Source organism: Apodemus sylvaticus, chromosome 1, assembly GCF_947179515.1.
Source record: "Apodemus sylvaticus chromosome 1, mApoSyl1.1, whole genome shotgun sequence".
NCBI classification, from domain to species: domain Eukaryota; kingdom Metazoa; phylum Chordata; class Mammalia; order Rodentia; family Muridae; genus Apodemus; species Apodemus sylvaticus.
In genome coordinates this window covers 59,686,686-59,712,877 of record NC_067472.1, presented here as the reverse complement: position 1 = coordinate 59,712,877, position 26,192 = coordinate 59,686,686, and the positions used below count along the sequence as shown (strand labels likewise).

At 51.6% G+C, this 26,192-nt stretch overlaps 2 protein-coding genes across 3 annotated transcripts; both read left to right on the top strand.

Moving 5' to 3' along the window:
- Nucleotides 1–5,668: 5,668 nt before the first annotated feature.
- On the top strand, nt 5,669–14,938 carry Mrgprf (MAS related GPR family member F). 2 transcript variants are annotated; one of them, XM_052194334.1, is made up of 4 exons: nt 5,669–6,272; nt 7,478–7,564; nt 9,274–9,388; nt 13,116–14,938. In XM_052194334.1, exons 3-4 carry the CDS (start codon nt 9,341–9,343, stop codon nt 14,097–14,099), a joined length of 1,032 nt encoding a protein of 343 aa, XP_052050294.1. In that variant the 5' UTR covers nt 5,669–6,272; nt 7,478–7,564; nt 9,274–9,340; the 3' UTR covers nt 14,100–14,938. The 2 variants fall into 2 exon arrangements, with proteins under 2 accessions (XP_052050294.1, XP_052050286.1); XM_052194326.1 differs by lacking the exon at nt 7,478–7,564.
- A 9,463-nt stretch (nt 14,939–24,401) lies between these two features.
- Mrgprd (MAS related GPR family member D) lies at nt 24,402–25,367 on the top strand. Its single transcript, XM_052194350.1, has one exon. It carries the CDS (start codon nt 24,402–24,404, stop codon nt 25,365–25,367), a length of 966 nt encoding a protein of 321 aa, XP_052050310.1.
- Nucleotides 25,368–26,192: the final 825 nt, after the last annotated feature.

Genomic DNA, 26,192 nt, shown 5'->3' with positions numbered 1-26,192 from the left:
ATAGTGAGTTGGGCATACCTGGCTGTTGCCTGGTAACTGTGGGGCGGAGCTTAGACAAAATGCCAACAGCTTGTAACTGTCTGAGTGCATGCTGTCCAGCTGAGCGACAGGTTGGAAGAATACTGTCTTGGAAATAGCTTTAGAGATGGCCACCTGTGGGCGTGGCTACCACTGCCATGCTGTGCAGGCTATCCCTGGGCGGGTGGGAAGACATCATTGATGTTTGTTAGAGCCAGAACCTGACCCTGACAATCCCGGAAAAGCCAGGCTCGGCCCATCCCTCAATAGGCAAAATAAACAGGCAAGTCACAATGAAAAGCAGAGAAAGGAGACTCACTGGATGTGGCCGTTGGGATGAGGAACGGAGAGTCCAGTGGCCCCTTCAAGTCCATCTTTGTGGTGGTCCTGGTGTGAGGCTCGGGCTTAAGTAGAGGGCAGGAGGTGTGCATGGCTGGACTGCCCTGGTGGAGGTGCTGTCCTGGTCATCATCCTCGTCTTGGCTCCAGTCTCTGTTGTGAGACTGACAAGTTGTCAGACTGTACAAACTCTTCCTGTCTTCCTCCTGGCTGGCACCTGACCTCAGCCATTCCATTTCCCAGCATGAGACTCTCCAAGAAATCTCAATAGTCTGATGGTCAAAGGATGGGGTACAGATGTCTCTTTAACACATCTTCATTCAGCACACACCTTAAGTCCTAGCACTCAGAAGGCAGAGGGCAGCCTGGTCTACATAGTGAGTTCTAGGACAGCCATGGCTACATAGTGAGATGCTGTTTACACAAAACAAAATAAAAAGCAATTGTTGCATAGCTTTATTCCTGCTGGGATGGTTATACCAGCTTGGACAACACTCTGCTCACACAGACACCAATCCATGGCCTCTGCCTCCAGGAGTCCAGGGCAAACTTTGATTCCCCTCAGTTTCCTTGTTCCCTGACCTCCTGATGTGACTGACCAATGTATAGCAACACTTCCCAGGAGCAGTCAGGAATGCAGAGCTCAGACCACTTCCTCAGAAAGCCCCATCTTATCTGGGGCCTAAAGAAATCCAAAGAACACATGGATGGCGTCACAAGGAACTGAGGCCCATCAACACTGCAGAGGCCACAGCATGCCTCACTGAGTCAAACACAGGAATGAAGTGAAGGTCAGACCATGCTGAGTGGACAAACTTGAGAATGTGTGGGGTGTGTGTGTGTGTGTGTGTGTGTGGAGAGAGAGAGAGAGAGAGGGAGAGAGAGAGAGAGAGAGAGAGAGAGAGAGAGAGAGAGAGAGAGAGAGAGAGAGAAGCCCTGACTGTTCCAGAACTAGCTCTTTAAATCAGGTTGATCTCAAATTCACAGAAATCCACTTGCCTCTGCCTCCTGAATGCTGGAATTAAAGACAAGTGCCGCCACCACGGGGCTGAACTTGAGAATATTACTATGTAAGGAAACTCCTCCTACACACTTTTTTCTTATTGCTAAGATAAAGACCAACCAAAAACAACTTGGGGAGGAAAAGGTTTCATTCAACTTACAAATCCCAATCGCAGTCTGTTGTGCAGAGAAGTCATGGCAGGAACTCAGGGCAGGAACTGAAGCAGAGACAATGGAGGAGCGTTGCTTACTGGCTTGCTCCCTCTGGCTTGCTCAGCCTGCTTTCTTATATACCCCCAGACCTGCTTACCTAGGGATCATCCCACCCATGGTGGGCTGGATCCTCCCACATCAACTGTTAATCAAGAAAATGCCCCCACAGACTTGCCACAGGCCAATCCCGTGGAGGCAGTTCCTCAGCTGGGGGCACCACTTCCCCAGTGACTCTTGTTTATGTCAAGTTGACAGAAAACGGCCCAGCACAGAACTCATCCCTCACATCTGTAACAACCAAAGATGTCTGTGAGAGGGAAAGTTGAAGGAGAAGTTTCCCACAGACCACAAGGGAGGGAGAGAAGTGGACTACTATGCTGACTCACTCCTGCCCAACTAAATGCCCAGGACAATCCTTCTCCAAAGTTGGCAGGAGTATTAAAGTTGGTATTAGGCTTGAGTGTAAAATGGTCGTGCTCCAACCTTTTGCCTCCAGCTGGTGGCGCTGTTTGGGGGAGGTATTAGAACGTCTGAGATACAGGCTGTGAGGGGCAGGCCTTTGGTCACACCTTCAGCTTCCTGTCCAGAGTCACGATGGAAGCTGCTGCTGCTGGTTCCCACACTACAGAAAAAGCCACTGCTCCAGCCTCCGTGTCTGCCCTTCTGCCATGAATGGTACCATCTATCAGATGTGTGCAATCCACAGAGAGCTATGGATGAAGCCACAGGACAAAATGGTAAACTTACCTACAACACTGCAATATGTTGACACTAACTCAGTTATGTGGTTCTCCATCGTGAACTTCGTAGACAACATCAGATAGCAACATGGAAGTTTGGACACTCTGCTCATGACCCTAAATAACCTCAGGTGCCTCTTTCAGGTTCTCCCTCACAGCAAAGAGAGCAATAAATACAAGTATCCTAGGTCCAATCTCCAGAAACACACACACACACACACACTAAATTTTAAAAGGAAATAACTAAAACAATCCTTTCAGAACCCTTGTTAGGACGTAGGCATGTCAGAGGATGGGCACCATGCCTGGTCTTTAGTGCAGGATGCAGGGATGCCATGGTCAGGAACAGGCTGGGGCAGCTGTCCCAAGAGTAAACTGCAGGGCTGCACTCCTCAAACCTGAATGCTACATGAAACTCAACAGGGGGCGCTCTTCCACAGGGGGAAGTGTTCTGGTAACCTGTAAGGCTGTCAGTGCTGAGCAGGCATTAGAATAATAGACCCTCTTAGGCCCCAGGCCCCAGCCTCTGTATGCTGTGTATGTATGTGTGTATGTGGGTATGTATGTGTGAGTTCTCTGATCACACAGATCCCATAGGCCTTGGAGGGTCTGGGCATCATCTGGGGATCCTGAGTTGGTCTTTGTTGGCTGGCTATGGATATTTTAACATTTATTAACTAATGCTTAGGGGTAGGGTAGATGCACGTCACAGAGGACAGCTTTCGGGAGACCTTCTCTGCTTCCACCGTGTAGTTCCGGGGATTGAACCCACGTGGTCAGGCTTGGCAGCAAACATTTTACACACTGAGCCATCTCTCTGGCATAATCCTGAGACCAGCTTTTGCTTTTCTGTTGGGTCCCATGTGTGACCCAATATGACTATGATACACAAAGCTGCGACAAGACCCTTGTCCCCTTTTGACTGGGGATTTAGCTCAGTGGTGAGGTGCTTGTCTGGTGTGTCCAAGGCCCCGAGTTCCATCCCAGTCTAGGGTCACAATAAAAATAATAATAATAGAGGCAGGTGGCAGGCCAGCGGTGGCAGAGCTCCCACACGCAGGAAGGTTTAGCGTTCCTCTGACATGGGGAGGTTGTATGGAGCCAGGGAACATGGGAAGGAGACAAACATGTATGTTCTTGGCATTATAGGACCGTGGTTGCAGGTAGTTCCTTCCTTGATCTGACATCCTGAGCCCTTGAGTGGGAAATGCACAGACAGCTAAGTCCATCTGCATGAACTTTGACAGAGGAGGAAAATTAAAAATAAATTTCCCACTGGGTGTGGTGGTGCACACCTATAATCCAAGCGACCAGTGGTATAGATATAAATATCAAGAAGTCAAGGCTAGTCTTGACTACACACAGTTGAGGACAGCTTGGACTACACAAAACTCTATCTAAAAACTAATTAATTTTTTTCCTGTTTACTGGAAAATGAGACCTATGACAGGAGGTGGCTTTAAACCACGCAGACAGAACATCGAGAACAAGGGTGGCTCAGTGGGTAAAGGTGTTTGCCACCAAGTCTGATGACCTGAGCTCAGTCACTTGGACCCATATGGTGGAAGGAAAGAGCTGCCTTCCGCAAGTTGTCTTCTGACTCCATAGCAGTGCCGCAGCAATATAATATATTAATTATATATTAATAATATTAATACAAATATATTTTAGAAGGAACAAAAGCCATGTCCCCCAGACCCTGTCTGTTCACCTCAAATCTACATTCTGAGTCCTGATTGAGTGAATGAATGATGCCAATCACTTGGCAACAGTGATTGGCTTGATGCCACTCAAGCCCAGGGCATGAATTTTAGAGGCCCAAGAAGGGTAGTTGCCCACCCCCACGCCCCCACACTCAAGCCCGGCTGCCACCCCAAAAGAAAGCCCCCAACGTAAGATGTGACTTCCCAGGGTTTTTAATGACTGGAGGCAGCCATGGGACTCCCGCATGGGGCAAGGTCCTCTCTACTGTCCCTGTGGGAACCTAGCCTCTGCACCTCCTCCCCACATAGCCTCAGCCTCATTTCTGCAGGAAGACACAGGTGACTGCTCTAGACTACTTGCCTGTGTCCCCCACAGAACTCATGCTAAAATGGTCACTCCAAGGGAAGAGTGACTGGGTTATAAACATGGGACCTTCCTGAAGGGGATGAATGGCCTCATGAAAAGGACCTCAGAGACTTCATGGTCCCTTGACATGAGGACTTGGCCAGCAGGTATGTCTGTGATTCAGGGCGTGGCCCGTCTACAGGTGCTTCTGCCAGATCGTCCAGTCTGTAGAGTTCACACGAAGAAACTCCAGGCACTCGGGTCACAGCCTTCTGTGAGCCCACAGCACCCAGTGGACAGGTCAGCAACTTCAGGGACCCTGCAAACCCAGGATAAGACAAGCGCCCTCTAATAAGCACCTCTCTCTTGTTTGTCAAAGAAACATATTTCCATACCAAATAAGGCTGCGGACTCCACAGCCTCTGCCCACTTCACACAATTCCTTTTAAGTGTCCAAGCGCAATTATCCTTGGCCAGTGCTGGGATTAGGCCTCCCCCAGCTTCCCAGTGTAAACAAGTGGCCCAGCTGGGACACAGCTGCCTGCTCTGGAGGAGGAGGCTGGGTCACCATCCTCCCTGCTGCCTGCCTAGCCTCTCTCAGCCTCTAGAATCTCAGAAAAATCCCTACCCACACCTCCCCCACCCTCCCAAGTCCCAGGAAGCCAGCTGGCCTCAAACAGGCAACCATCCAAGGCTCCCTGCTCTCAGGTTCGTCTGGTACAAGGGACAGAGAGGTTTCTCCATGGGCAGGAGGCTCCAGCGCAGGTGCAGGAAGAGGTCTATTTCTGGGCTCCCTGTAAGATGCCCACAAGGCGCACATCCCCCAATCTGGGCACCGCTCACTCCCATAGGAAAGTGTAGCATTCCCTCAGGCTTCTTGGGTCATGAGAAAGTTGGCCCAGGGCAGAAGAAGGCCTCAGCACCCCACCCTCATGGCCAACCCTCTGCTCCCTCCATACCCACCCAGGCTTGGGCTCCATGCCCTGGCCACTAACTTTTTCCAGGACCCCCTCTCTGGGGGAGGGTGACTCATCTTCACTGAGAAGCACACGCACCAGGCATGGTCGCTCGCCAACCTCCCTGCTCAGCCCAGGCGAGCGAGCAAGGACTGTGATTTTCCATTTGCGACATCTGATTGTTATTAGGGCTAGAGAGAAGGGAATTCCTGGTTCCACAGGCCCCAGGAGGCCCCTAGGAAGGTTCTGGGGTGGCAAGGGGACTGGGTTGGTGACATATGGGTTGTGTGGCCTTCTCTCTGCCAGTTCTCCCCGTCTCTCCACAGGGGTCCCTCACCTGCTGTTTCTTGACTCTCTGTGCCAGTCCCTCCGTCAGTTCAAATAACAGAGTGGGCATTCCCCTACCACCTCTCCACGATCACCACATGCCCTGAAATGCCCACTGGAAACAGGCTGAAGGCACCAAGCAAAGGAACAACCCGGAGCTCCCTCTACTGGGGCAGCTCTCTGGAGCTGCAGGATATGAGAGATACTAACGTCTGGACTCCGGCCCCAGTGCTCAGGCCAGCGTGACGTCATCAGGCAGAGAGCTGAGTTCCCAGTGGGGATGGGGGGAAGGCTCCTGAACTGGGCATTCCTTCCCCAAGCCTCATCACTGTTCAGCTCCTCCTCCTCCCCCTTTAACTCCCCCTCCTCCTCTTCCTCCTCCTCTTTTTTCTCCTCCTCCAGCTCTCCCCTCCCCCTTCTGCCGGGCCTGGAATTGGGTTTGGGGCGGGTTCTGTTTCCAAAGCCATCTCCAACAGGCAAGGCGGGTGAGGGCTCGTCCTCCACCCTGAGCCCGAATTTTCCGAGGCTCCAGGCAGTACTTGGCTAGCCCGCTGCCCGTGGGTCAGCAAACTCGGAGTCCCAGGAGAAGATCGCTACGAAGGGAACTCGGAGCATCAGGACAGCCACAGGTAGCACTCTGGGACTCAGGGTCTAGGGGAGGAGACCAGGGTCGGGGGGCTGCAGGATCAGGATGGGGGCTGCAGGGTGCAAGCAAATTGGTATCCCCAAGGCAGGGAAATGGTCATTGTCACGACAGGCGGCTTGCAGAAGTCCCACCTCTCTGAGCACGGAGCCCCAAAACCCTGTAGTGACGCTGTCCCCATCCAGAAGACCTGTTCCACTCCTTCCACAGGTCTGAGTATCCCAGGGGTATTGGAAGGCTTTAAGAGTCCCCTTTAGTGTTGCATCCCCTGGTGCCCTACTTAGGTGACACCCTACCTCTACCCTTAGATCCAAGACACCCTCCAGTACCAGCCCATCTTGTCGTCCTGAGGGTGGGGGCTCCTTCAACCTTACATCCAAGCCTGGTTTCTGGAAGAGTTTAAAGGGAACACCCAGTGGGCAATGGTCCAAGTGCAGCGTTCTGGTTCTCACTGCTCTCAGGGGTGCCGCCGACCATGAGGACAGCAGTGGGCAACTCAGATTAGCAGCACACGGTCGGACAGCTGACAGTCTTCGCTTCTCCCTCTCCAGCCAGGCCTGGTGCTGGTGCTGGCTTCACATGAAGCTGTTTGCCAGAGAGTTCTGACAAGTCTTCATTCCCCTCAGAGAAGGTCTTCTGTCAAGTTGTGAGCGTAGACTGAAGACTTAGGCAGAAACACAGGCTTCTGTGTATTGTGGACAGCAGCAGACTCGTCCCTCCCAGGCCCAGTGACCAGACCAGGCCATAGCTAAGGCATGAGGCGAGAGCCTGGGGTATGGTATAGTAGTAGTGAGATGACCCTTAAGGCTGGTCTATCCAACTGTCAATCCAAGAAGGTAGACAGGTAGCCCACCATCCGGTTTGGAGGGAGGAGCTAAGGGTGCAGACATGGTGCTTTTTCTGTGGATGGAATTTAGTGACGTGGGTTGTCATGGCTCAGATCCTGCCCAAAGCACATGCTCTCACACATATCCCCATACACGAATCCCCCTACACGTCACACAGGCATGAGTGTCACACACACACACACACACACATCTTTAATATGGCCCATCTGGGGTCCACTTGGCATCTGGATCTCTGCATGAGTGAATCACTTTGCATGAGTGAATCTGGAGTAGGACAGGGACCATGGGTAGAGATCAAACCAATCATAGAGGTGACCGGGGAACATGCGCATCTGTTCCACAGGGCATGTGTCTAGTCGGAGGTTAAGCCTGGTGGGAAGAAAGGTCCCCTGAGTCAGGACCTCACTGAAGAGGAAAGCTGGAGTAACAGGTATCAGAACGAGTGGCAGCAGTAGAGGATGCTGGGGGTGTAGGCGCCAAGAAGACCTGGGCTAGCTTCCTTGTATAGCTACCTTCCTTGTATAGCCTGGTGTGAGGGGGCACACACTGTAGCACCAGCAGTCTGCACCCTCTCTACACAAACTTCACTCATGCCTGCGTATAAGGTTCTCCCACTCAAGGACACCCAAGCAGGTTCCACAATGAGCCATTCTTAGTTCGGGGTACACCAGAAGGAGCACACAGGTAGAAGGTGGCAGATGGAGCAGAGAGATAGCCAGGGTAGAAACGGGCTCTGTACACTCCGCTTAGGAGCGTGTCTGTGGGCCTAGGAACAGCCTCCAATAGGAATGAGGGGCTGGGGGTGTGGCTTAAGTCCCCAACGGGTTCCTCAGCCCCGCTGCAGCCGAATGAGGCCTGGAGTTAAGGATGGGGGCGTGGCACTCGCGCTGACAGGACAGCCAATGGATGGACGCAGCTGCCAGGGCCACAGGTCTAGGAGGGCGGAGGCAATGGCCATGCGCGTGGCGGCTGGGGATCCGCCCTTCTTGAGGAAGGAATTTCTGAGGAGTGGAGCAGTGCGCTGCCCACATCCCATCCCGGTTCTGGGAGAGGAGGGTCTGGCAGCCTGTCGCCAGGCTGTGTCCTGAGTCACAGCCTCAGACCTCCCACCTGCTCTGTGGGCAGGCAGAGAGCAGGCTGCGGATGGGGCTCAATTCCAGGAGATCCAGGGTGGATATATAATGAGTTGCTGCCTGCTAGGGTGGACCGGTCTCAGGCAGTGTAGCCTCTCCCTAACTTGTCACGCAACACATCCCCAGGCCTCCAGACTGGCTGAATGGGGCTGAGCCCTACACTCTGCCTGGAACCACAGCCACTACAGCAAGTTCTTGGTTTGCTGCCTCCAAGGGAACCTTACAGGGGACAGCCACTGGACCCTGACAGTACACAGATCTTCAAAGTTTCGTTACGTACCCTGGTTAGAAGTGTGCCTCTGGACCTAGGTGCACCATCTAAAACGAAGGAAGGACTGGGGTGTGGCTTCGTTGGTAGATGCCTGCCTAGCACGCACAAAGCCCAGGCTGAATTCCCAGCACCATATAAACCAGACATGGTAGTTAAGCCTGTAATCCCAGCACTGAAGAGATGGAGGCAGGAGGATCAGAAATTCAAGGTTTTCTTCAAGGCCAGCCTGAGTTGCATGAAACCCTGTCTTTTACAAAAAGGAAGGGAATGGACACCACCCCAGAGCTAGGATGGGGAAATATGATAAAGCAAGACCCAGCAAAGGCCGCCTCCTCCAGGAAGCCCCTCTGCTGGAAAGAACCTGTCCCCTGTCACCCATTTCTAGGACTGATTGCTGAGACCTCTATCCAAACACAAAGGAGATGCCCCAGGTGTGGATGCAAGGGAACTCATTGTGCAAGAAACTTTCTGACCCAGACGCCTTGCAGTCCAATGAGAAGAGAAAGGCGGGTTTTCCATAGGGAGTGTCCGTGGGGCTCCAGGAGCAGGGAAGGGTCTGACTGTGAGCCCACAGGCAGGAGGAGCAGGGAGGGTACAAAGTCCCTGCCTCAGAGGGATCCAGGGTAGCCCTTCCTCTCAGGTGAGAACTGTAGGCCTGAAAGGCCTAGGGGGCTGGGGCTGGTGAACAGGGAGGTAGAAAGGACCAGGACTCACTCCACTCTACCCTCTCTCTAGGCTTTTGTGAGGCAGGGACACACACTGGTGAGCTACTAACAGGAGCCTGGACTCCTCAGTCCTGGAGATGGCCGGAAACTGCTCGTGGGAGGCTCACTCCACCAACCAGAACAAGGCAAGTGCCATGGGCAGGGGGTCCTTAGTCTGTGGGAGTGTGTGGTTGGGAGGGCAGCAGAGGCCAGCATCTCCTGCACTCACCGCCCAGGTCTGCTTGCCAGCCCTGGGTTCCAGTGGGTAGCTGGCACATCTGGACTTTGTGGCCTGGGCTAGGTTAATTGGTTCCTCTGAGGCCAGTGCCATCGTCAGTGGTAACCCTGGCACTGAGTATCCCGGGCGTCCCTTACCATGCTGTCTTTGGGTCATCATTATCAGTTTTGAAAGTTCTCACGTCCTCCCCCTTTCCTTCCAGAGATGGGATGATCACTATTCACTATTCATGGTCAGAGCAGGTCAGAGAACCTCTGCGGGCTTCATGGTGGCGCCATGTTGGTGTGTGTGCCATGGAATTGTGCCACTCTGGGCCACCCAAGGCGTGTGGTGCTCCAATCCTGGAAGCATGAGCCACGGATGTAAATCCGCAGCTGGCCCTGACCCCACCTAAAGCCTGAGCAGTGCCCTGGCTGACCCATCCCTTTCTGTACTGCCCAGCCCTTGCTTCGCCCTGGAAAATGTGGACTTTCCTTCTTGAGTTGGGAACCCCTCTGGCTTACTTCCTTACCCCAACCTCCCCTAGACTTGAGAAAACTAAGGCTTATGCCAGGATGACACCTGGAGACAGGGACTGGGCATGCTAGAAGGCATCCTAGAGTCCCTAGAGAAGAGACAAGGCCCTGGGTGGGAGCAGACCCCGGGTGGTGGTTCACAATGTAGTGTGGGGCTGCACATAGTAGCTCCTGCCCAGAGCCTCACCAGTCCCTCCCATCCCTCACGTCTGTCTCCCCAGCCCCACCCCACACCCCACCCAGGCCACCAACCTCCAGTGAGGGACTGCAGACTTTTCCAGCTGGGTAATACATAAGGGGATTTGCCCAGTCCCAGCAGGCCAGCCCCTACTGCTGAGATGGTCGTCAAGGGACAGCATCTGCATCTGGGTCTGGTCCACTGAGTCAGAGGCCTGGAGAGGCAACAGAGCAACTCCAGGAAAGTGGAGCAGAGAGAAAGCTAAGCAGCTGGGCTTAGGGGTGGGCAGAGGGTGTTAGCCAAGGGATTCTCAGAAGTAGTCAGGTAGGGAGCAACACTGCATAAAGAACTTGTCCTGGCAACCCAGGGTCTCTCCCTAAATTTAGACGGCATCCATAGTTCCTGTCTGTAAATTCCTGTCCGCACAGCCAGGCTTTGCTACTTTGTGGGTTTTTCTCTTCTCACCCTTTATTTTCCCCCACCCTATTTCATCCCCTAACACCAGATAGGAGAGAAAGAAGGATAAAGGGAGGGAGGGAGGGAGGGAGGGAGGGAGGGAGGGAGGGAGGGAGGGAGGGAGAGAGAGAGAGAGAGAGAGAGAGAGAGAGAGAGAGAGAGAATTTCCAAAGCTTATTTGTTTCCTTTTGTTTCTTCTTTGAGCACGACTATTAACAAACTGCTACTAATCCCTTGAACAATCAGTAACCACTAACTCCACCTCCCACCTAGCTGGGGAGGGGCTACCATTTATATAACTTCTGAGGATTTCCCAGAATTCCAAACATTATTAAATCACAGAAAGTATCTGCAGCAGGCAAAACCATCCCTCTGCTAGAGCACGAGGCAAATCATAGTCAGCTGCTGTGAAGCAGGCTTACATCCCTACACCTGGGGTTAAAATGAAAGAACATTCTTATAATATTTCTCTCTCTCTCTCTCTCTCTCTCTCTCTCTGTGTGTGTGTGTGTGTGTGTGTGTGTGTGTGTGTGTATTTAAGAACCCTAAATTCCAGAATCTCACTACACTTCTCTCCATTAGAGAATGTCAGCTTTCTGCCAAGGCCATTTGGAAGGTGACAGCAAAGATCTTACCCCTAGAACCTTCCTACTTCCCTGAGCCATGAAAACACCAGACTTAGGAAGCAAATCCTGGGATAGATTAGTGATGCCTGCAGTGAGGAGGAAAGCAATATCCATATCCATAGGGCAACCTTTGCCCCTGAGAGCGCAGGGTGGGGGTGGGGGCGGGGGCGGGGATGGAGGCTCTAAACAACCCGAGAACAGAGTTGCACACAGCTGGCTCATGGTATTGGCTCTGTTTTTAAATGCTAACCCAGAAATATCAAACTATTTCACGTTACCATTCATAGGTGCCACTTCTCTGGGATTGAAGGAAGAGCCACCACTCTGCCTACAGGTCCTCCAGACCCTCTGGCTGGAGTAGAGCAATTGCTCACCTGGATAGGAAGGAGTCCTTGGTTTTGCTACTGTGTCCCTGCTCCCAGTTTCTGAGCCCTGGCCCAGGGTCCTGATCGATGTGTCAGCTCAGACCTCAGTGCTAGGACTGGTGTTCAGCTGGGCTGAGCTCCAACACTGCCCAGCTGTAAAATGCTGAGCCTCTTCTTGAAACTTAAAAAAATGACCACCACCAAAATCCTCTCCTGGGTACCCCCGAACCTTCTCATTATGCAGAACCCCAAAAGGCAGCCCTGGCCCAGCACAGGCAGCTGCCTCTCTTCCCTGGTTCTCTCTAATCCCACAGTGGGGTAGAATCTGAATCCAGCTGTGAGCAAGGTCTTTCGTTTGTGCACACTCACACCTCTTTCTAATAATTTTATTTCTTTAGGAATAAGTATTTTCATGATTTAAATTTGAAACATTCTAAGAACAATTTGTGCACACATCTGTGATCCTGTCCACAATCCCTGTGATCATTTGGTACGGGGGATTGAACCTAGGCTCCACATGCCGAGCAAGCACTGCCCCCAAGCTTTATCTCCCGTTCTCTTTTAAAAACGTACGTGTGTGTGTGTGTGTGTGTGTGTGTGTATTATGTGGGCATAAGAATGTGTGTGCTTTTGTGTGTGTACATGTGGTGTGAGTGGGTGTGTGAATGTGTGGGGGGTGTGGGTATATAAGTTATGTATGTGTGTGTGTTTATGTACATGTGGTGTGAGTGTGTGAATGTGTGGGTGTATGAGTATGTGTGTATGTGTGTTTGTGTGTGTATACATGTGGTGTGAGTGGGTATGTGAATGTGTGGGTATGTGAATGTGTGTGTGTGGTATGGGTATATGAGTACGTGTGTGTGTGTGGTGCATGTGGTATATTTGGTGTGGGTGTGGGTGGTGTGAATGAGTGTGTGTGTTCAAATGTGTACAGGCCCACATGTGTTGGTGCATATGTACCTGTGGTTGGTGCATGTGGAGGCCTAAAGTTAACACAGAGTTTCCTAATCACTTTCCCCACTTTACTCTCTGAGTCTGGGCCTCTCGGTTAAAACCAGAGCAGGCTGCTGTAGGCTCATCTCCCCGGCTTGCTGGGGGAAATCCCCTCTTTCTGCCTCTCAAATTACAGGAGGGCCACCTTGCCCACCTGCCATTGGCACACAGAGCCTGGGGATCTGAACTCTGCTCCTCACTCATCCTTGCTCAGCAAGCACTCCCCGCCCCCTGCCTTCACTGCCTTCACCTGGACATCTGGACCTGGCTGCCCGGAAAGCAGCCCAGAGCTTTTGTCTGTCTGGTCACCCTGTGGTTATGTCGTCCTGCTGGCTCTGGACTCTGAGAACCAGTGTTAGCATCAGCTGGGGTTGGGGCTCTTTCTGCTCTGGCTTCTGCTGGGTTGTCATTCCACACACAGGGACCGAGCAGGCTCCTTCTCCTGGGTAGGCCAGGCAAGGGCAGGTAGACTTACCTATGTGTCCCCTTTGCACCTGCACAGCTGTGTCCTGGGCCGAGCGAGGCTCTGGAACTCTACAGCAGAGGCTTCCTGACCATTGAGCAGATTGCCACGCTCCCTCCGCCGGCGGTCACAAACTACATCTTCCTGCTGCTTTGCCTGTGTGGCCTGGTGGGAAACGGGCTGGTCCTCTGGTTTTTCGGCTTCTCCATCAAGAGGACCCCCTTCTCCATCTACTTCCTGCACCTGGCCAGCGCGGATGGGATGTACCTCTTCAGCAAGGCCGTGATTGCTCTCCTGAACATGGGGACCTTCCTGGGCTCTTTCCCCGACTACGTTCGAAGAGTGTCCCGGATCGTGGGGCTCTGCACATTCTTTGTAGGTGTGAGCCTCCTGCCGGCCATTAGCATCGAACGCTGTGTGTCCGTCATCTTTCCCACCTGGTACTGGCGTCGGAGGCCCAAGCGCCTGTCCGCTGGGGTCTGCGCCCTGCTCTGGATGCTGTCCTTCCTGGTTACCAGTATCCACAACTACTTCTGCATGTTCCTGGGCCACGAGGCCCCTGGTACAGCCTGCCGCAACATGGACATCTCCCTGGGCATCTTATTGTTCTTTCTCTTCTGCCCACTCATGGTCCTCCCCTGCCTGGCGCTCATCCTGCACGTGGAGTGCCGAGCACGGCGCCGCCAGCGCTCGGCCAAGCTCAATCACGTGGTCCTGGCCATTGTCTCTGTCTTCCTGGTATCCTCCATCTACTTAGGAATCGACTGGTTCCTCTTCTGGGTCTTCCAGATTCCGGCCCCCTTCCCCGAGTACGTCACTGACTTGTGTATCTGCATCAACAGCAGTGCCAAGCCCATCGTATACTTCCTGGCTGGGAGAGACAAGTCACAGCGCCTGTGGGAACCTCTCAGGGTGGTCTTCCAGCGGGCTCTCCGGGATGGTGCCGAGCCAGGGGACGCTGCTAGCAGCACACCCAACACGGTCACCATGGAGATGCAGTGCCCCTCTGGGAACGCTTCCTGAGAGGCCAATGTCTGGGGCGAGGCTGCAGCAGAGAGCGGCCAGTAGCTTCCAGAGACACTCTGCCCTAGGGCAGGAGTAGGGCAGCTGCCCCTGTGCTGCTAGGGAGAAGACCTGCCTTAACACAAGGCAGATATCTATCTGCCTCTTGGGTGTGGCCAAGAGGCTGATCAGCCACCTCTAGACAGCCCCTGGGGCCTCTGCTCCCCAACCATTCTGCTTCTGTGACTCAGTGTACCAAAGTTGCCCTCACCAGCATGGTAGGGTCCCTCCTCAACAGAAGCTCAAGAGTGAAGGCAAGAAGGAGGTCACCTCCTCAAACGTGACCCGGCCAGCACCACCGTCACTGGACCAGCAGCCTCAGCCCCACCTGCAGGGAATTGTTCAGCCTCCCGAGGCAGCAGCAGAACAAACCCAAGAGAACGGTGCTATCCAGAAGAGGGTCCTGTCCACAGGCGCTGTACCCTGCAAACAAGTCCCTGCCCCTTTGATGAGTCACCTGGTGACTAATGGAGTAGGATCTGCCCTTGGCAAGCCGTGTGAGACAGAAAGGACCTTCTGTCACCTTGGGTAGCTGACTGTTTTTCTGACACCCCCCAACCCCCCAGCCAGCTCTGGGCAGCTGACTGCACTCAGCATCTTCCAGGCCACTGTGGTCCACTCCTAAATCCTCAATCTCCAGTACCCATTTCAAAGTGGACTCTGGTTCCATCCTGGTCCCTGGGAGGCTGCCACCATGATGTCACCCATCTTTCAACACAGTGGCCTGTGTAGCCAAAGGAAGTTTTATAAAAGATAATAAAGTATATATCATACACATTTTTTAACCTTGCAGTGAGGCAGGCTCAGTGTCCAGTGTCTTCTCTGTGTCTCTATGTCCCACAGTAAGGGTAGCCAAGGGCAGCTGGAGTCCAGGGTGGATCGCCACTGGTTACGTGACCACGCCTTCTGCTCTGCCTGACTCTATCTATACCTAGGCTTCTATGGTCTATAAGGATGTGTCGCCAACGCGAGACATTCCTCCGTAGAGAGCCAGGGAGGGCAGGGGGCAGACGTGAGCAGCACAGGCACCGGGATCAGGCACGCTAGACAATCACCCTGAGCCTCTGAGCTTATTCTAAGCTTTGTGATCCCAGGGTGGGGTCTGCGGCTCTAGCACTTAAGGGTAGTAGCTGTCTCCATCAGGGTCATATCCCTATGGCCCATCAGCAAAGCTATGCTGTTCCCTGCAGACTATGTTCCCTGCCATCAATGTAAACAAGGAGAGCTTTCATGGTGGGACAGAGCAGTTGACTCTGGGAGCTTCAGGTGTGCAAAGCCACCGCCCCTCACCTGCGCCTGGCTGAGGCTCCCTACCTCACCCTACTCCTTCCCGTTTCTGCTCAGAGACTCCTAGAGACACAAGTGTGGGAGCCTGTGGCCTCCACCCTTGCCGCAGAGCACTGACAACGTGCATGTACCCCAGCTACAGGGATGGTCTCAGTGCCTTGTGGGTGCTGGGGGTGCCTGGCTGAGGGGCCACCCAGAGACTCCTGGCTTCCTAGAGCTCAGCCAATCCACCCCAGTCTTCACACCTGAATCCCTGGGTGAGCTGTGCCCTACAAGGGGCCTCCCCACCTGGGTCCAGCTCAGGGTCCATCATCTAGGGCCTGTGTGCAGATGGTGCCGCTGTGGAGTGGAGGGCGGGGCGATTCTGTGCAGTGCACTGAAGTCTTGTGGAAGAGGAGGCTTTTCTGTCCTCCCTCATTAACCCTTAGCCCGGGTGCTCCTTCGCCCTTTCCCAGACCCCTCACTCTGTGCTAATGGAGAGAAAGATGCTAAGAGGACTGAGCGGTTAGGAACCACAGAGGCCCACCACTTTCCTCCACTCTCCTGACGTGTTTAATTATTAAAGTGGGCTGCAGAGGGGCTGGGACCAGCAGGTTTCCTACAGCTCTCCCAAGTCACCTTCTTTCTGGGGGTTTCACAAAGGCAGGACTTCCCTCTAAATTCTGCAGATTTTTCTCCCTGAAACCCAAGAGCGAAACCATTCTCCACCACAGGACAGCAGGCAGCCAGGGCTCAGGATCTTAACTCCTATTAAGGTGCTGTGTGCCTGTGAGGGTTGTTACTCAGCCGGACCTCCCAGCAGCACGTGACTCAGGGTCCGGTGGAGTGGAGCGAGGAATACAGGGCCGACAGTGCCTTTTATACTTCCTGCCCCGCCCAGTAGCTCTGCAAAACTCACCAAGAAGAGGGGCACTGTCGGATAGAGCAAAAGAAAAGCAAGGACAAATTGGAAAGGCAAAGAGTAAGCAAGCGAGCCTCAGGAAAGCTGAGATCTGCCACAGGACCTCAGTCCCCGCCCCTGCCCCGCCCCATGCAGAGATCCCTCAGGGACTGTGGCATGCATCTGAGCACAAGATGGAGGAGAAGCAGGGATATGCTCAAACACAGCCACTCATGTGGCACAGTTCTTGCTATAAATTCAGGTCTCCAGCACCAGCATTTAAAGCCAGGCATAGGATATGTGTGCCTGTGGTGGCAGAGACAGGAGGATACCTGGGCCTTGCTAATAGATCAGTCTGAATAAACTGACAAGCTTCGGGGTTCAGTGAGGGATCTCAGAAAAAGAAGGTGGAAGGCAAAACAGGCAGGCTTCAGACATTGACCTCTGTCCTTGACACACATGCACATACACGTTTACACATACACACACAGACACACACAGCAGGCTAATCCCAAGCACTGCCAATGAGGGCACTGACTGACTGTTAGGGACCTCATATGTTTATGAGATATGTATATGTTAGGGACCTCAGGCTGATCGGTTCGTGCAGGACCCTGGGTGTCTCTGGAAGGTTGCTCACACCAGTTGAAGGACATCAGAGCCCACAAGACAATTAAAATGGGTCTCCTCATAGTGACCTCTGACCTTGATGTCTCTCATAAGCAGAGTGTTAGAGGGGATGCCAGGAGTGAGCTTGGCTGTCACAGTCCCCGGTGAACCCAGCTGGGTCTGGCTGGCTTGGAGCAGGAAGGCTGTATTCTGCAGAAGGCAAGGGACTGCGAGCGGCCACTGTCCTTTCTTCCACCTCATGCAGGGATGCCGATGCTTCTGCAGCTTTGGCATGGCTGCAGGGGCTCTGATTTTCTAAGAGCAGTCTCCCCCCCCCAGACCCCACCCTGTGAGTATATGTGTGTGCAAGCATGCGCGTATGTGCGTGTGTGTTTTATTGTGTGTGGGTGTACATGCACATGAAGTCAACATTAGCTGTCTTCCTCTATCACTTCCCATTTTTTATAGGTTATTCTATTTTTTTCCTTTTTTTATTTTCTATATTATTTCATATTCCAAATGATTTTCCCTTTCCTGGTTCCCCCCTCCCCATAAGTCCCCTAACCCAGTTTATTTTTATTTTTTTTAACATATATTTATTCATTTTGTGGGTGGATGGGTGGGCCCACACTTGTGTAGGTCAAAGGATAACTTGTGGGAGTCGGTTCTCTCCTCCTACCACAGGGGTCCCAGGGACCAGTCTCAGGCAGTGTCAGGCTTGGAGGCGGGCACCTTTACACGCTGAGCCATCTTACAGCTACCCACCTATTTTTGAGATGGGCTCCTCTAGCAGGGAGGAAGAGAGGCAGGGAAGGCCCGAGAAGAGGCTGGCGATGAAGACACGAAGCTAGAAAAGCTATGGCCCACTTCCGGCAGCGAACCATGGCATTGCAGAAGCATTCTGTTGTAACTGAGCTTGAAGCTGGAGAGCTCAGAAACAGCCAGGCACAGTTTACAAAACCAAACTCCTGGGGAACTGCTCCGATGAGTCAGCTGCCTGGCCAGAGTTTCCTGGCAATTCAAGAGGGGACTCACCTACTTGGGAACATGATTTTTTAAAGCCTTTATAATTAATTAAGCTGGAGGATTAATGAACATATGATCAAATCTAGCCACATATTCCCAAAACCACTAAAGAGCTTCCCAGCCCAGGTCCATACATGTCTGCCGGATGAGATTGGACTGTTGATCAGTCCTGTCAGCTGGCCTTTCTTTCCCTATCACAGGACAGAAACTTCCATCATGGGAGTTTGGGAGACATGTGTGAGGAAATTCAGTAATGCAGAAAGTTCCAGAAGGGACCCTGGCTTCAAGACTCCTGAACCGGGGACTTCAAGTGACATTCTCTTGGTGCCTCATCTTTGTTTGTTTGTTTGTTTGTTTCTTTTCTTCCCTGCCTGGCCTAGAGGTGAGAAGCACCCTGGGAAGGAGGCATGGAACCAGCTGAAGAGTTTAAGATTGATTTTAATTTTCTTATGTGTATCTTGGAGGGGGGGGGCTTGGTTATGAGTGAAGGTGCCCTAAAAAATACAGCTGCCCTGGAGCTAGAGTTACAGGTGGTTGTGAGCTGCTGGACCCGGGTGCTGGGAACCAAACCTGGGTCCTCTGTGAGAGCAGCAAGCGCTCTTAACCACTGAGCCAGCTCCCCAGCCCGTTGGTTAAAGATTCTGAACCAAACGTTCTGATATGAAAAAAGTTTTAGCTTTTACTTAAAATTTTAAGTTTTAAGAATTTAAGAGCTGAAGGAATGGCTTATTGGTGAAGAATATGTACTGTTCTTCCAAGAAACCAAGTTCAGCTCCCAACACACACATCTGGTGGGTCACAATCAGCTCCAGGGAAATTTGACCCTCTGCATTCTGTGAGCACATCTTAACTCAGATACACACACACATATATTCCTGTGCACACACCCACATTCAGATACACACACACACACATTCCTATACACAAACCTAAGTATAGACACACACACACATACATTCCTGTGCACACACCTGCATGCAGACACACACACATACACTCATGTGCATACATCTGCATGTGGATAGACGCACACACCTGCATGCAGACAGACATACACATACATTCATGTGCACACACCTGCATGCAGACACACACACACATACATACATTCATGTACATACACCTGCATGCAGACACACACACATATACATTCATGTGCACATGCCTGCATATAGACACATAAACATTCATGTGTACATATCCAAATACAGATAAATACACATATACACAGCTAAAAATAATAAAAATAAACAAATAAAATTCTGGCATAAAATAAGAAATTCAAGGCTTGGAGATGACTCAGTCAGCCAAGTTCCTGCTGTGCAAGCTGGGGACCTGATTCCTGTGCCTTATGTGCTCCCAGGTAAGAAACTAAACACAGTAGTGTGTGTCTGTAATGCTGGTCAAAGGAAGGTGAAGAAGGGCAAATTTTTCATTTGTGTTACATTTTATCTTAAAAATTTATGTGGCCGGGCGGTGGTGGCACATGCCTGGAATCCCAGCACTTGGGAGGCAGAGGCAGGTGGATTTCTGAGTTCGAGGCCAGCCTGGTCTATAGAGTGAGTTTCAGGACAGGCAGGGCTATACAGAGAAACCCTGTCTCAAAAAAAAACAAATTCAAAGATTTATCTGTGTGTGTGTTCGTGTGTGTGTATGTGTGTTTGTGTAAGTGTGTGTGTGAGTGTGGATGTGTGTGAGTGTGCATGTGTGTGAGTGTGTGTGTGAGTGTATATAAGTGTGCATGTGAGTGTGCATTGTGTGTGTTTATGAATGTGTGTATGTGTGTTTGTGTGTGTGAGTGTATATGTGTGTTTGTGTGTATATGTGTTTGTGTGAGTGTATGAGTGTACATGAGTATGTGTGAGTGTGTGGTATTTGTGTGTGTGTGTGTGTGTGTGTGTGCGTAGTGTGTGTTTGTGTGTGTGTAGTGTAGCTGCCCCCAGAGGTCAGGAAGGTGACAGACCCTTTCGAGTTGACATGGATTCTGGGCACTAAGCTCAGGTCCTCCAAAAGGCCAGTAAGCACTTTTTTTGTTTTGTTATATTTTGTTTTGTTTTGTTTTGTTTTGTTTTGTTTTTCAAGACACTCTCTATAGACCAGGCTGGCCTCAAACTCAGAGATCTGCTTGCCCCTGCCTTCTGAGTGCTGGGATTAAAGGTGTGTGCCACTGTGCCTGGCCAGCAAGCACTCTTAACCACTGAACCAGCTCATCGGCCATACATACATACATACATACACACACACACACACACATACATACACACACACACAAATACATACATAAATACACACATACATACATGTACATACATATATACATACACACAGATTCATGTTCACACAGAACACACACACAATGGAGTGGCTCATACTACTAAAAGGATCAGGTGTAGCTGGATGCAGGTGTCCCAAGAATCTCTGGGTCAGGTGCCTTCAGTCTCTGTCCTGCCTTCATGAGCGGAGCAGAAAAGAGTAAGTGGCCAGTGTGAGGAAGGATCATCATCCAAGGCCAAGAGTGTGTGTGTGATTTTCACGTCTCATCTTGGAGACCAGGGATGACTAGTCAACCTATGATGAAGACCCTGAGGCTCAGTGAGGTTGCCTGAACTCTGCAGTCACTCAGTTCCCAAGTGCAGAGTAAGATGGCAGACTCCCCAGCCAGGGTTTGCATCTCCCCACCTCCAGCAAGCTGAGATGCTAACTACATTAGCTAAGCATCCCTCCACATGGGTGCCCGTAATGGCCTTTCCCAGCCCACAGAAACTCCACTCTCTTTGAGGCCACACCCCGATTCCCATACCCATGATGGGGCTGCTAATACTCTGAGGCACTGAGAAGGGAGAGCCTAGCAGAGTGCTGCCAGAAGGAGTGGTCCTTGCCATAATCCTCAAAAGACTCCAGCCTCGGTGGGGGGTCTGGGTGGAGCAGGAGAGGACCACACCTGGAAGACCTATCAGTCTGCAGCTGGGCTCCTGTGACCCAGGTCTCCAGAGGGTGGACAGGCATCCTTCCGGCATTTATATCTGCGGCTCCTTCTAGCACTTCTCAAAGGAGACCAAGGCCCTTAAAGAGGGGTCCCCCAAATCAAGGCTTCTATGGGGCTGAGAGCAGTGGAGACAGACAGGAGCATCCTTGTTTAGTGGAAGAGACACTGAGCCAGGATCTGCAGAAGCAGCTGAGAGGCCCAGGCCCCACGGAGCTGCTCTAGACACCTCCAGGGATCACAGCCAAGAGGGATCACCAACTCTGTGGAAGGACAGATTGACGCACTCAGGAGCAGGTGAGAGGCTTGTTTCTTTTTACAGTCTGGGCGAAGGTAGAAGGGTGTAGCAGTTCAAGACCTGCTAGGACCCAGTGAGAGCCTGGAACTGCAGGGGCAGCTCCGTGCCCTAGGCAGACAGCTCCTCCCCGGTGGGAATTTTAAAACTAGCCCATGAACAGGTAAAGGTGGTTCTCAACCTTCCTAATGCTGTGGCCCTTTAATACAATTCCTCATGTTGTGGTGGCCCCAGCCATAAAGTTACTTTTGTTGCTAGTTCATAACTGAAATTTTGGTACTGTTACAAATTGTAATATAAGTAAATATCTGCTATGTAATCCCTAAAGGGGCTGAGACCCACAGGTTGAGAATGGTATAAAATGAGGCTCAGCCTGGCAGATCAGAGAGGTAACTGCAGACCAAGGCCCAGGGCAGGGATAGCAAGGCACCAGGCTAAGGAAGAGACAGACATGGAAACTTGGCCTGACCACTTGAATTCACAAGGTAGAAGGAGGCTTCTACACGCTGCCCTCGAAACTTATCCATGGTTATCCATGGCACCTTCAAACTAAGGCTGCATTAGAATTTACCTGTCCCGTTTCAAGTGCAAAGAGAAATGGACAACAGGACACTGGGAACAGGATTTACTTGATTGTTACAGAATGGATGCTAAGACTGACAGTCAGTCCGGCATTCTAGCTCCTCATAGACAATGAGTAGTAGAAGGCAGAGCTGCCTTAGCATGTCCTCAGACCCCCACACCCTGCATTCAAACACGCACACACACACACACACACACACACACACACACACACAGAGAGAGAGAGAGAGAGAGAGAGAGAGAGAGATCACAATGTCGCAATAAACTCTAAACGCAGTCTCATGTTTGGACCATAAGATTAAGAATGGAGAAAATACTGTTGTTTGTTTTGAGACAGCCCAGGTTGAACTCAAACTCTCAATGTAGCAGAGGATAACCTTGAACTTATGACCCTCTGGACCCCACTTTCTAAGTGCTAGGATGGCAGCGCTGACCACCATGCCCAGGTTTTGTAAGGCTGGCATGGAGCCCAAGGCACCTCGCCTCTTTCTTTCTTTTTGTTTTTCTTTTTTCCTCCTTCTCTCTCCACTTTCCTTTCCTTCTGTTTTTTTGTTTGTTTGTTTTATTTTGTTTTTTTCTTTGAGGTAAGGTCTGGCTATGTAACTCAGGTTTGGAACTCTACATAGAGCCCATGCTAGTCTCAAACTAGTGATCCTCCTGCCTCAGCCTTGAAAGTTTTAGGACTACAAGCATGTACCCCCATACCAAGTATGGATCAAACCTAGAGCTTCCTGAATGCTGGCAATTGCTCTGCCAGCTAATCATGTCCCCAGACCAAGAAATAGATGCCCTCAACATATATTTATTTGTTTATTATGGTCCATGAAAAATAGTTTTAAAATCAGAAATTGTTTCAGGAAAGTTTCACCCATCATTCCTCAGCAATAGTGGCCTGAAGAAGACAGGGACAAGGCCAACAGCAGTGGATGTGGGAAGGGGAAATCTCACGGCCCACCTCTAGGCTAAGAACTGCAGGCATCTAAGGGAAGCTGGGAGCAGGAAGAGCAGTTTCCCCCGGAAGAGCCCACTAATGGGTTACCGGATACCAAGTGTTTAGATCTCTACTTACATGCAAACACACAGAACAGACAAGAGAGAGAGAGAGAGAGAGAGAGAGAGAGAGATATGCTTCAGTGAAGTTTATCCTGAGAAGTGAGAGCCCAGAAGGCAGGATACTTTTACAGGAACATGCTGCACTCTCTGCAGCGGCATTCAGGCTGGGTTGAAAGCCTGAAGAGGCGGAAACCACAGACAGTTGGATTTCGAGCCTTGTTTTGGAACTCTGAAGTCCAGGCACAGGCACACAGAAATGACCAGACAGATGGTTTTACCTTCTGCCAAGCCTGCAAAGAAAGCGGATCTCACAGGCTACACACCGTTCTGAAAGCGGTGGAGCAGCCTCACCTCCAAGGCATTTTACAACCACAATAACAACAGATAGAGGAGCAGCGGGAGCGAAGCCACGCAGAGATCTTGACACCCTCTCTCTCTCTCTCTCTCTCTCTCACACACACACACACACACACAAATATCAAACTAGGTAAAGGAAGAGGAGGAAAGGGGGGGGGAGAGGTGGGCTGGGGAGATGCTTCAGTGGTTTAGAGCACTCGCCGTTCTTGCAGAGGGCCTGGCTTTGGTCCCGGGCACCCACACGGCAGCTCACAGCAAATATTCCAGTTCCAGGAAATGGGACATCCTCTTCTGACCTCCATGGGCACTGCATGTGTGTGATACACACATACATGCAGGCAAAACATCCATGTTCATAAAATAAAAAGAATTTTCTAAATGATGCCTGGGTATGATGCAATCCTAGCTCTTGAGATGCTGAGACAGGAGGATCAGGAATTCACGCTCATCCTTGGCTACATAGGGAATTTGAAGCCAATCTGGGCTACATGAGACCCTGTCTCAAAAGAGAGAGAGAGGGAGAGGGAGAGGGAGAGGGAGGGAGCAAGGGAGGGAGGGATGGAAGGAGGGAAGGAAGGAAGGAACCAGGTGCTGGTGACACATTCCTTTAATCCCAGCACATGGATGGCAGAGGCAGGAGGCTCCCTGAGTTCAAGCCCAACCTGGTATATAGAGTGAGCTTGAGGCCACAACTGACAAAGGAGCTCTGACTGGCTGGCCTCTTTCCAGGCCAAGCTATCTAGGAAGCCACCTGAGACACTTGATACACAGGAAGCCACTTAAAATACCAGGTGTGAAATATCCAGTATATGCATGAACCCGATTGGATGCCCTACCCCACCTAATCTGTGTTTTGGTTTGTTTGTTTGTTTGTTTTTTGTCTTAAAGTGTTCTGTTTTGCCTTCTGGTAACAGACACATTTTGGATCCCAAACCCAGCCATCTTCCTGATATATTAGCTTCTGAATAAAGATACTTTTACTGGCTTGAACTTGGTTTCATAGTGGATTATTCCCAAATTTTTGGACTCTAACAGGAGAAGAAAAGAAGGAAAATACAAAGAAACTCAAGCTGGGAGAGAGGTGGAGTGCATGTAGCAGGTCGGTGTGTGGCCTGTGGTATTCAGGCACAGTGGGAGCCCTGATAGTCCACAGCACAGAATTTAACATGGGTTCTTCTTCCTCCATTAGGAATGAACTACACTCCTGACAGCAGCCCAGCTCTAGGTCTGACCATCAGCCCAACCATGGACCCTGTGACCTGGGTCTACTTTTCAGTGTCATTCCTGGCCATGGCCACCTGTGTGTGTGGGATGGTAGGCAACTCCGTGGTGATTTGGCTACTGAGCTTCCACAGTGTGCAGAGGTCCCCCTTCTGCGTCTACGTGCTTAACCTGGCGGTGGCTGACTTCCTCTTCCTGCTCTGCATGGCCTCCATGCTCAGCCTGGAAACAGGGCCCCTGCTCACAGCCAGCACCTCCGCCAAAGTCTACGAGGGGATGAGGAGAATCAAGTACTTTGCCTATACAGCAGGCCTGAGCTTGCTGACGGCCATTAGCACGCAGCGCTGCCTCTCTGTGCTTTTTCCCATCTGGTATAAGTGCCACCAGCCCCGGCACCTGTCAGTGGTGGTATGTGGTGTGCTCTGGGCACTGGCTCTCCTGATGAACTTCCTGGCTTCTTTCTTCTGTGTCGAATTCTGGCATCCCAATTTACACCAGTGCTTCAAGGTGGACATAGTTTTCAACAGCCTTATCCTGGGCATCTTCATGCCGGTCATGGTCCTGAGCAGCACCATCATCTTCCTCCGGGTGCGGAAGAACAGCCTGATGCAGAGACGGCGGCCCCGGCGGCTGTACGTGGTCATCCTGGCTTCCGTCCTTGTCTTTCTCACCTGTTCTCTGCCCTTGGGCATCAACTGGTTCCTACTCTACTGGGTGAGACTGCCACAGACGGTGAGGTTCCTGTATATCTGCGCATCGCGCTTCTCTTCAGCTTTGAGCAGCAGCGCCAACCCAGTCATCTACTTCCTCGTGGGCAGCCAGAAGAGCCACCGACTGCAGGAGTCCCTGGGCGCTGTGCTGGGGCGGGCACTGAGGGATGAGCCTGAGCCAGAGGGCAGGGAGACGCCATCCACGTGTACTAATGACGGGGTCTGAAGGCAGCCCACCTAGGACCTCCTCCAAAGCCCCACCCAGCCCTTCCCCCAAAGTACCCAGCAAGCCGGCAAGGCAAAGGCCTTGCACCTCAAAATGTTGGGGTCACTTTTCTCTCTGCGGGGTGGGGGGCACCATTATTACCTTGTGTTCCTAATCTAAATTAGCACCATGTTTTTCTGTTTTACCTGTTTAGACACAGATCCCATCATGGGCAAGACTGGCTGGGAAATGGAGCCTCCCAGTGGAGAGAGCACCTCATGCAGGTGGAAAGGTTTTTCCTAGCCCCCTTGTCTCCCTGAGATGGCATCTGTCCTAGCCTCATTTCCGTGGCTGTGGCAGGTTCCCTGACAAGAGGCAACACAGGGAAAGAAGCTATTTACTCTGCTCACAACAAATCATGGCCAATCATTTCAGGGAAGTCAAGGCAGAATCGTAAGCAGCTAGTGACATCACACACAGAGCCAAGACCAGAGAGAGTGCAAGCGCTGGGTCCATCCCTGCTTGCTCTCAGCTAGTTTATTATATTCTGTTCACAATTATCTGCCTACGGAATGATGCTGCCCACAGTGGGCTGGGGCTTCCTGTGTCAATCAACAGTCAAGACAATTCCTCAGAGACATGCTTACAGGCTAACCTCAGTTCCTCACTGAGGCTCTCATCCCAAGTGACTCTAGGTCTAGTGATTTTGTGTCAAGCTGGCAGTTAAAGCTACACAGCACAGCATCTTGGGCCTGGGGAATACACTGGTAACATCACTTAGTGCACAAAGTGGTGGCTCTGATGCACACGTCACCGCTCCTGCAGTGCGTTGTGTGACTTTTTCTG

Bases quoted from the DNA above. Each gene is read 5' to 3' on its own strand.
- Mrgprf (XM_052194326.1), top strand. From the start codon at position 9,341: ATGGCCGGAAACTGCTCGTGGGAGGCTCACTCCACCAACCAGAACAAG. The intron at 9,389-13,115 runs GCAAGTGCCATG...GCACCTGCACAG, and splicing joins ACTCCACCAACCAGAACAAG to CTGTGTCCTGGGCCGAGCGA.
- Mrgprd (XM_052194350.1), top strand. From the start codon at position 24,402: ATGAACTACACTCCTGACAGCAGCCCAGCTCTAGGTCTGACCATCAGC.